General features: G+C 35.7%; 2 protein-coding genes across 5 annotated transcripts in view; both read right to left on the reverse strand.

Annotated features, from left to right (window-relative positions):
* LOC128220055 (protein timeless-like) overlaps nt 1–12,017 on the reverse strand; it is a 194,449-nt gene that overhangs the window by 137,427 nt on the left and 45,005 nt on the right. The gene's annotated exons all lie outside the window — the stretch shown is intronic.
* On the reverse strand, nt 2,495–5,951 carry LOC128220056 (piggyBac transposable element-derived protein 4-like). Its single transcript, XM_052928312.1, has 3 exons — nt 5,822–5,951; nt 5,328–5,569; nt 2,495–5,035 (listed from the first exon to the last, which is right to left on the reverse strand). The coding sequence occupies exons 1-3, from the start codon at nt 5,930–5,932 to the stop codon at nt 3,679–3,681; spliced, it is 1,710 nt and encodes a 569-aa protein (XP_052784272.1). The 5' UTR covers nt 5,933–5,951; the 3' UTR covers nt 2,495–3,678.

Here is a 12,017-nt window from a genome sequence, read left to right on the forward strand (position 1 = left end):
ATGACACACCTTTAAAAAGATTCCCTCCACCCTCTCTGTAATACGACACACCTATATAAAGATTCCCTCCACCCTCACTGTAATACGACACACCTATATAAAGATTCCCTCTGCCCTCACTGTAAATCAACACACCTATATAAAGATTCCCTCCACCCTCTCTGTAATACGACACACCTATATCAAGATTCCCTCCACCCTCTCTGTAATATGACACACCTATATAAAGATTCCCTCCACCCTCTCTGTAATACAACACACCTATATAAAGATAACATCCACCCTCACTGTAATATGACACACTTTTATAAAGATAACCTCCACCCTCTCTGTAATACCTATATAAAGATAACCTCCACCCTCTCTGTAATATGACACACCTTTATAAAGATTCCCTCCACCCTCTCTGTAATACGACACACCTATATAAAGATTCCCTCCACCCTCTCTGTAATATGACACACCTATATAAAGATTCCCTCCACCCTCTCTGTAATAAGACACACCTATATAAAGATTCCCTCCACACTCACTGTAATATGACACACCTATATAAAGATTCCCTCCACCCTCTCTGTAATACAACACACCTACAAAAAGATAACCTCCACCCTCTCTGTAATACGACACACCTATATAAAGATTACCTCCACCCTCTCTGTAATATGACACACCTATATAAAGATTCCCTCCACCCTCTCTGTAATACGAAACACCTATATAAAGATTCCCTCCACCCTCTCTGTAATACGACACACCTATATAAAGATTCCCTCCACCCTCTCTGTAATACGACACACCTATATAAAGATTCCCTCCACCCTCTCTGTAATACGACACACCTATATAAAGATTCCCTCCACCCTCTCTGTAATACGACACATATATAAAGATTCCCTCAACCCTCTCTGTAATACGAAACACCTATATAAAGATTCCCTCCACCCTCTCTGTAATATGACACACCTATATAAAGATTCCCTCCACCCTCACTGTAATATGACACACCTATATAAAGATTCCCTCCACCCTCTCTGTAATACGAAACACCTATATAAAGATTCCCTCCACCCTCTCTGTAATATGACACACCTATATAAAGATTCCCTCCACCCTCTCTGTAATACGACACACCTATAAAAAGATTCTCCACCCTCTCTGTAATACGACACACCTATATAAAGATTCCCTCCACCCTCTCTTTAAAACAACACTCAACAAGAGACATGTATGCCCAACTAATGGAGGCCAATGTATAGTTAATGTGTGTTAAGGCCACACCAAACTGATGTTTTCTTCTGATGTTTTCTTCTGCATAAATACCACTCATGCACTTATTTTTTGTGAAAAGTAAGAACAATTTGAGACAGCAGCAATATTTCTTATCAAGAGCTCGATTTTTATAGTGATAAGCTTTTTGAAAGCTGAAATATAGGCATTTATAATTTTCCTAAGGCCAGAGTTTTTATATCTTTAGATTTACGGGAGCGCCGTACCTAAATATTGCAAAACCCAAATAAAAATAAAATTCATTTTCATAGTTTTATTTTTATATTTTCCGACGAACGTTGCTCCAAGGTTAAGAAAAAAATAAAATTAGTGTTCTATAACCCATATCTCAGAACCAACTGGTGTACCAATTGTCATTCATTATCGGTCTTTTTACTGCACAAACCACGTAAACCAGTCGGAAATATGCGGGGAAACAGAACAGGTACCCATTACCATAACAACGTCCTGTCAAAAGTGAAAGTACTTTTTGTCATACCCCATATTTCTCACGATTTCTGCAGCTATATAGAAATGTTTTACTACAAAAACGTTCCGATGTTTATGTTTCATTATTCAAATCAAACCGTGGTGAACTTAGAGCGTGTTTATTGTGATTTTTTTGTAGATTCAGTATGTTGTTCGCGTTTCGTGGAATGATTGCGAAACTTCCGGTCAAAATAAGGAGACAGAAATTCGTCGGTTGTATTGTCTATCAAAAGTCGTTGGCGCACGTCGTATATTAACCCTTACCATGCTGCAATGTTGTAAGTGTAATTCAGTGCTCACTGCTGAGTTGTTTTGAGTGAATGTTAAATATATCACCCATTGACTTTAAAAGGTTACCATTCATATGATCCTTGTTCTACAGCATTCAAACTTTCAGAAAGTGATTATGAAACATTAAGGTTTTTTTAAGATGTTTGTTTTAGAATTTGAGTCCATAGTTACCATGGCAACACCTTCTATTCTCAAAAATTGACTTTTCTTTTACAAATACTGTCATTTTTATCATAAATTTATGTTGATCTATGAAATATACCTTTATATCAGTATTTTTGGAAAGAATGATTATCAAATTTTAAATTTAAGCAAAGAAATGAGAAAAAAAAATCTTATTTTTTGTTGGCAATACTTTTGTTCTTAATATGGGAAGTTGTACAATATCAATGAAAAATTTGTTTATTGGAGGAAAAACAATCAAGCATTTCATGGTTCATTTCTTTATTTTTCTGGTTTAATGTCTGATAAACATAATGTTACCATTAAGCAACTTCAAAACATTGGTGATAATGTGATTCTACATGTTACCACGGCAACCAATCTTCTTTATTTGACATCCATACAACATCCAACAAATTTTTCCAGTGTTATGGTTTTGATTAACAACAATTATGAATTTCTATCAGTGTTATGGAAATCAATGTTATAATGAAACATTTTTAGCAAACAAATTCCTCACATGTTCTTATTTAAGTGTTATTATGGCCTAAGAAAGAAGTATAGTTACAAATGAACTGATGGCATAGACAGTACTACTACTAGACTGTAAACAAATTACAAGCAGTAGTCTTAGTATGAATTTAATAGTAAATAGTACTACTGAATTAAACCATGAATTATGAAAATCAGCATTTTCTTTATAAAGTTTCATTCATTTCCTTTCAACAAAAAATGGTTGCTATGGAAACATAGCAACTTTTTTTAAACATGTACACATAAGCAAAGTTAACAGTAACTTATGTCTGTAAAAATTATTTGAGACTTCATAAACACAACATGTGCCTATGGGTCCAAAGTTCCAAACTATGCTTTCATATAGCATTAATTAAATATTTTAAGTGCAATCATGTCTCTTAATGAAGAAGAAATGTATGTATTTATATGATGCAACAGGTGACTCCCCCAGCAATACTCAGGAATATATATATATATATATATATATATATATATATCAGTAAAACATCTACATTGTTTATAATATATATATTATAACAGAATGAACTTTGAAAATAGTCATATAAAAAATTGAATACAGAGAGTTATGTACATGACCTATGTTATCAATGACAAGCAGTTGCCTTGGTTTGTCAGGATGAATCCAATACCCAAAACTGCAATTCAATAATAGTTCTGCCCAAAAAAGCAATGATTTCTTGGGTGACTGTGCTGAATTCTATTGAAGGATTAATTATTTATCAGAAATTATAGTATGGACAATAGCCATTTATTGAAAAACTTCAGAGCATCATGACATGGATGTATGTATACCCATGTGTCAAAACCATACTGACTGTTAATACAAATTTATGAACTACAATGCAAAGTATGGTAAAAATCAATTTCAGAATAAAACAGACCATCAATAATAACAATGATGACACAGTAATTATTGGATAGTATAACATGTCATTCCTCAGAATACTGGCGTTTGTATGCAAGAATATAATCTTGGTTTGTGTGATATATTTCAAAACAAGGAACAACACAAAGAAAAACGTCACAGTGAGGGCAAAAATACACTGTCTCATGGCCGGGACGTTTCCTTTTCTCCCCTCTACTTGCAAGAATCTCCCTAACAGCAGGATTGCAGACAATGCATCTCCTTGCTGAAGGGTTGATTCCTGCAAGTTTCCTTGGGAAGTGGTTCCTAGCAGTTAACCTGTCTAACGGTTGAGATTTTGGTCTACCAGGCAACGGAGCAGGAATGGTATTACAAATATTCCCCAACTCGACAAGCTCCTCAACAAGGCGTTCCCTAAACTGCTTGTGCGTCATTGGATTCCTGACATTGCCTTTATATTTAATGTATGAGTTCAGCACAGTCAACCCAAGAATGTGGAAGAACACCTTCTTCCACCACTTCAGAACCTTCAGGTCAAGCCTAAAATTGGCAACCATCTGATCTGAACGATCAACACCTCCCATGAATTTGTCATACATAACAACACACTTTGGTCTAATTTTCTGCTTGTGGGTGACATTTTCACATGTGTATGAAGTGGTTAAGATGTACACAATATTGGAATCATTGTATTTCATTCCAGATAGTGGACCAGTACTCATAATGTATGTGTCACCTTTGTTTGCTAACTGCTTGAGTTTTAGTTGCTGGGGGAGGCCTTTCCTGTTTTTGCGACAAGTCCCAACTGCAGTCACACCAAGCTCCCACAAGTCCATAAATAGACGAGGGCTGGAATAGTAATTGTCACAGAACAATACATGACCTTGCCCGAACCTGCCACGGAGCAGATCCATCACAAGATCATATATTGTTCCGTGCTCAGATGGTAGGGAAACCCTCCTTCCAGTGTATAAGTTGAAACGCAAACAATAGCCAGACACAGAGTCACAGAGCATGTAAGCTTTTAAGCCGTACTTTATGGGTTTGTTTGGACTATATACACTGAAAGCAAGGTTACCCCTCCATGGCACCATACCCTCGTCTACTGAAATAAACTGGTGGGGCTTGTATGTAGTTGCAAACTTATAAAGAATAGAAGAATAGACAGTGCCAAGCTTAAATAATGGATCATGGCCAGGACTTTCTCTGGCAATATACCTAGCATTATTGTTGAGATGGAAAAAAGACATTAACAACAAAAAACGATCGCGTGACATGGTAGATGAAAAGAACGGGGTTGCGGTGACAGGTCTGGTAGACCAGTAGTCAGTAACATTCGATTGTCGTACAAGGCCCATGGCTATCACAATGGCCAGAAACTTCAGCATCTCCCCTCTGTTTGTGGGATGCCACTTTCGAAATCTGCAATATTTAATACATTTGATAGTAGGTTTCGTAGCTTTTAGAAATATACATGAACTGAATAACAAATTCTGATTAGATTTAAGAAATAAATACAATGCAATGTATTTTTCAGTTACAGAAATTGCATCCATTTCTGCCTTACACCAGAGTAAATTCACCTTTACATTTATGAGGTGTTTTATACTGTTTGAAACCTGATAATTGTTTATTATCATAGAAAGTAATCATTCCATTGTCTACAGTATTCATGATAATTGTTTTCATATGTAACTTTGCTCCACATTGATACCTGGAAAATGTCCCTAGTTGTCCCTGTCTGAGGTCTAGCTGCTGATTCCCATACCGGTTGGTTTCCTCCACCATAGTGTCAACTGTTTCCCCCGGGAGCAGTGTCTGGAAGTAATGTAGAGGGATTTGGCCCTCCCCAAGTCCATCAGTCAGGCCCGGAGTCCCAGCAAATGGTAATTCTGGCTGGGCATCCCGATCCCCCTCGGACCAGTTCTCGAAAGGGTCCTCATTGGGTTCATTACCCTGGTGAATAAACAAAATCACATGCACTGTTTTAATGGCGGAAATCGGGGGGGGGGGGGGGGGGGGGGGGGATACCAACGAATTTCGACAAGCAATGGAAACTAAATTGCATAGAACTTTATGTATATATACATGTATAAAACACTACAAAGTTAATATAGACAGGAGATTTGTAAACAAAAATTGTAACTGTTTCTTCCAGATAAATGTATTATTGAATCATGTATGTAATAATTTTTAAATTCAATTTACCTGGATTTCCTGGGCAACAATATCTTCTGGCTCAAAACCTTCGAAATCGCTGCCCGAGTCAGAATCAGCCTCTAACTCGGCGAAAAAATCATGTTGATCTCCTGCCATCATGCCAAAATATTGACATATGACTTGCGCATATGTAAAACACGCAACGATTAATGTACATTTTTTTATTTTTTTTGAATGAACATAGGTGAGTTTTTGGCCATGGCTTAATATTGAAGGTCATATCTTTCTTTGTGTGAAATACTTCTTTAAAATATAAATTAGTTATAAAGATATCAATAGAAATACACGTTGACAGATGTAACAGCCGACATAAACATTAACTGTCACGTGATTGTTGTTTTTCCCCCGCCAATATAGGTCATGAAAACAATGTTAGTTATTAATGAAATATAACAGTGTCAGCAGCTTCGATCGATTTCGCAGACAAATATATATTTAAAAAGAGTGCAAGCTTATTTTTTTATAATAAAATTTCACTAAATTTCAACTTACAGTCAACTTAGTGTGAGCGATAAACCGAAAGTTAATATTCCCATAATATTTTATGTTGACACCGCTGACCTAGTTTCACATTTTTTACCCTGCAGACGGACTTCTTTTCGACCGGAGATATTTCTGGATTAACAACCATACACTGGTTTGGAAATGCTCGTCATTGTTTTTAGTTCGACTCATGTGATTGTCATTACGAAAATTAATACAAATTTGCGTTCATAATAGTGTTTAAACAATAATTAAAACTACGAACACATGGGTGAAGGAATTTCATTGATGGCGGAAGTTGCAGTTGAGGAAAATATGAAAATACAATATGGAAAAACATTTGAGAGAGTCCATGCACATTCGCTATGTATCTTATAAATATCTTGAAATTAGAATCCCAAATATAACCAGGGAATATCCGTTTTTACGATAAATAATCAGCTAAATATATAGGGGCCCGTTGAACGCATACTCAAAATGGCGGAGTAAGGAGAAAATGAAAAAAAGCTGATACATAATTATGGATTTCTCTCTCACTTTACCATTATCGGTACTTAAAACTTAGTCACATGCAAGATATTTTACTTTGCTATGTGAATTTTATGCACTGATATGGTAACTTGCTCTAAAATTGGAAGTGGAAATGGATTTGGTGAGCTTCGTATGGTAATTATTACGGTCCGAAAATATCCGGACTTAGCACGGATCGGGTTACACACTACTAAGTCCGATTATATTCGGACCCCGCACGGTAAGGGTTAACAAGGATGAATTGGATTACAGCGCAAAAATGTATAGCTTCTGACAAAAACAAACTGCAAAATGATATCGTGTTCATCATAGTCAAAATGGATATTTTTGTCTGAATTTGACTCTGGGGAGCATTGAATACACTGCTTCATGATCACATATTTGAAGAGAAAAACACAAGGTATCGTGATATTCGTAGTTGTTAATTAGTTTAATAATGATTTAGAATTTAAATCGTTATAGAATACTGAAAATGATGTAATAATAACATAGTGTGTGTTTCCGATGAAACAGAAAAAATCTGAACATAAGATATCTGGCAGTCAGTGCAAGAAGTCAAACTTATCCGTTACTTATTGCCAACGGGCATAGCTGGAATTAGAAGGATATTTTTCAGGACTTATATGTCAACCTTAACTTAAGTTTTACTGTTTCAACCATTTTTCTATTTTTAGTATTTAACAGTGACCTTGACCCTAGGGACCCCAAACGCAATCCCATGAAAGGTCCCTATAAACTCTTCCTATAAACCAACTTTGGTCACAATATGTCAACCCTTACTTAAGTTATTCAATACCAAACATTTTTCTATTAATAGTAACTTTGACCTTGACCTTGATCCTAGGGGCCTCAAACGCATTCCCATGAAAGGTATCCATAAACTCTTCCTATATACCAAGTTTGGTCACTTTATGTCAAACCTAGCTTAAATTATTTGATACATGACTTTGATGCTGCAAGTTGTAAACTCTATACTTGCGCTAAGCAGATAAAAGTTAAAGGGAAATATTTTAGATCTATAAGAAATGTGTTTTCACTCAGAAATGTGTTTTGACTAAATACTTTTCCATGTAACGAAAAATTTGTATATGTATTTGCTATTATATCTGCTCTTTTGGAATGATTTGTACCTGAGCTACTTAATTCCAGGGGTATACCAGCAATATATTTTGGTGGTAATTCTCGAAAAGTTTACTTCTGATATTCCTGTGGTATTGTGGAGTACCAGCCGTAAACCTTTAGCGAGAGACCTCCAAAATTCAACGGTGGAATACCATTGGCATTCCAGTGGTAAATATTAGTGGTAGTGTAGATATGGGCCAGGAGCCGGTACAATAACCTGGATACTTTAGCATCTTCACCCGGCTAATTTCCCCGCATCAACAAAACTAAAAACTGTTAGTTTTTTCTAATGTTTTTTATGTTTACATAAAGTTAATGATTTGCGAAGCAATGGAGGGTGAAAAAAAGATTTTTTTTTTTCCGGACACAAAAAAGGGTAGTAAGGCCTTTCTTTTTTTATTCTTTGTTTTACGAACCGCCAGGATGCCACATGGTCGTAGGAGGAGGAAAAAAAAAAAAAATTAAAAAAACAAATTCCAATTTTTTTTTTCCTGTCGGAAAACATAAATGTTCTTAATAATGTATGAACTTATGAAGTTTTGCATGCATTAGTTAATTCTTTAGCAACTTAAGTCAATCAAACACATTTGTATTGTTTCATGCTTCTTAGAATAAACATGGTTTATACATAAATAACAGCTTTTTTCTTGTGTGGTAGAGAGTTGAAGTAGTATGTGCCTTTAACCCATTAACTACCTATGTACGTGATATGGTGCTTGTAATACAGTACTAAGGTAGGCGGTTAATCATGTAACACAGTATCCGCATTGGGTTGGGGAAATCTTAGTTTTACTTAAAGGTCAAATCTTACATTCTATTTTTACATTTTTTTTATTTAAAAATGTACTAAGATTTCCCCCCATTACTCATCCAAAGTCATCAGCCAAGCAGAGTATTTTTTCTGTCCTTAGTGGATAAACTATAAATTTTAAAATTATAAATTCTTATTGTTAATTGTATATAAATACATTTCATTGATAAAGGTAGAATACTGGAAGTTTTCCCCTTCACTTCGATCTCAAGTTGCACCCACACGGGCGCAGACATTTTGACAAACGTACCGGGCTGAATAATGTGCTTAATTTTGATTGGTTTAAAATACGGCACGCTTGGTTTTCCGCGTCATTTAAATAACCATTGAAAATTTAACTTCGGGAACGGGAACCAATTCATTTTCAATTCGTGATTTTTTTTGACGCATTGGATACGACAGTTTATCGGAAATTTGCAATTTTTTTTTTTTTTTCAAAATGGCATTTTTTCTGTCGGCGGGTCCGTAAAACGAAAGATCAAAAAAAAAAGGCCTAAGTTTGCAACATGAGCATGTCTGGCCTTCTGTTAGTCCTATTACCATTATTACACTACTGTCCTTTTGTTATACACGTGTTACCCAGGTGTAAACAAAATGAAACAAGCTTGCGGTGATGTGCTAAAAATAATCCATTATTTTAATGAATTTTACATGTACGTTGGGTGAAATTTTGTATGCTTCAAAAGTCACAAAGTGTCCAGATATTCATTTTGGTTGTTAAAACAGAATAAGTTAGCTGCAGGTGAAATATCTAGAACCACAGAAAATGAAGTCAGATGTTTAATTTTCAGAGGTTTACAGTGATTCAATGGCTGAAAGTATCAATGGTAGAGAAGAAATTACATATATTATTAGGAGGAAAATGGTAAGGCATGTGGTCTGTAGGGCTGCCACGATATACCGGTATACCGCGGTACGAAGCAAAAAAAATCGTACCGCGGTACAACATTAGCGTACCGGTTTTTTCCATTAAAATTCAATTTTCAAAACTAGGTCTTTTCATAATTTGGATTATGTAAAAAATGATGTGTGCAGATTCAATAATCGATTACTTCCTGTTCCAGTCATGTAGGCGCTTGGAATATCCCTAAAACCCGGGTCTCTGTTCACAATACCGATCAATTTGTTACCGATCAATTTTGTGTTTTCTTACAGTTTATAGTATTGTTATTAAATGTAACAGTTAATAATTTTGTTTCATTATAGTTACGTAATGATAAACAATAAGCCGAATATAGATAATTACAGATGTTTCTCTTCTTTCACAGTGAATTTACCACATATTTTAACATGCTATAGATCTATCGTGCATGTGTGGTCTTAGTGTTAATCGTTTACATATTTCTAGTCCAAAGTTAAAGACTGAAATGATATACCGTATTATATCATGCATAGGACGCACTTTTTTACCCCCAATTCTCGTCTTAAAAATTGCCTGCGTCCTTTCTATGCTATTAGAATTTCATCTGGTTTTTTTCCAAGTCCATTTCAGGTCGAAAATATCGGACCGGGGAAGAACGCGGTAATAGTAAGTATCTGTACTGCGTCACCGAAAAGAACAACTGACATAGGTAAAATCACGCAAGTTAACACACGCAGAAATATATTGAATGTTTACTTTAAAATGATTTATTAAGAAATAAATTGAAAAAAACACACGAGTGTTTACTTTTTTATAAAAGGGACGCTACTCACAAAAACTCGATGTGAGTCAGCACTGGATTGAGTTATAACGGTAACGGAAATCGGGAAAGGAGGTAAATATCAATTAATCGTTGTTTATGATTTTAATGTTTCGATATTTTACAAAACATTTTGTATGTAACTGTTTTAAAAAATTGATAAAGGAATGTGCATAACGCAAAGTAGCATTATTGTCACTATCAAATCTTTTCAAATGTGCGAAGGTGTGAAAAACACTCGCTGTCTGTCATTAGAAAAACATCAATAGAACAAACTATTGTGATGGTAATACCTTATGGTTGTTTGTTCGCACTTTACCCGATGTGCCTTCCACTGGCAAGGCTAATTACCGACACTTAATTATGCCGACATGCTTTAATCCGCACAGCGACAAGCCTTATCAAAACTAGAGATTGCTTTTTTGAAAAAGCGCTTGTCTCCCCTATTGTGTGGTCGTAGCTGAGAAAAAATAAATGATGGACATGAAATTTGTAACTTTGGACTGGAGACAAACCAACAGTGAAGTTTGGTTTATTCGATTATATTAAATAGTGAAGAGAAGAAAGTGTTGTTGATTAATCATGGAAAATGTAAACGAAGTTTGCATTGTATGAAGTTCCTGGGCGCAAGCGTTATTCAATTATTGATCGGAAACCATTTTTCAGCTCACAGTCATCGTGACCATGACCTTTTACCTACTGATCACAACATCAATAGGGATCATCTACATAACCAACTTGCATACCAAGTATTAAGTTCTTGGGTGCAAGTGTTCTTTAGTTACTGAGCAGTAACCATTTCTTCAACTCAAGGTCATGGCAACCTTGACCTTTGACCTACTGATCTCAAAATCAATAGGGGTAATCTACTAGTCATGACCGACTAGCGTACCAAGAATGAAGTTCCTGGGTACAAGCGTTCTTAAGTTATTGAGCAGAAACCATTTTTAAGCTTAAGGTCACCGCCAACGTATCATTTTTTACCTGAAGGTAACCTTGACCTTTGACCTTTTGATCTGAAAATCAATAGGGGTCATCTTCTAGTCATGAACAACTAGCTTACCAAGTATGAAGTTCCTGAAACCAAAGGATCTTTAGTTATTGAGCGGAAACTTTTTCTTCACTTCAAGGTCATGGCAACCTTGACCTTTGACCTAGTGATCTCAAAATCAATATGGGTCATCTTCTAGTCATGACCAACTAGCATACCAAGTATGAAATTCCTGGTTGCAAGCGTTCTCTAGTTATTGAGCGGAAACAGTTTCTTCACCTCAAGGTCACGGTGACCTTGACCATTGACCTACTGATCTCAAAATCAATAGGAGTCATCTACTAGTCATGAACAACTATGAAGTTCCTGGGTACAAGCTTTCTTTAGTTATTGAGCAGAAACCATTTTTAAGCTTAAGGTCACTGCCAACATAACATTTTTTACCTGAAGGTAACCTTGACCTTTGACCTTTTGATCTCAAAATCAATAGGAGTCATCTAATAGTCATGAACAACTAGCATACCAAGTATGAAGTTCCTGGACCCAAAGGATCTTTAGTTATTG

This window comes from Mya arenaria, chromosome 15 (assembly GCF_026914265.1).
Source record: "Mya arenaria isolate MELC-2E11 chromosome 15, ASM2691426v1".
NCBI lineage: Eukaryota > Metazoa > Mollusca > Bivalvia > Myida > Myidae > Mya > Mya arenaria.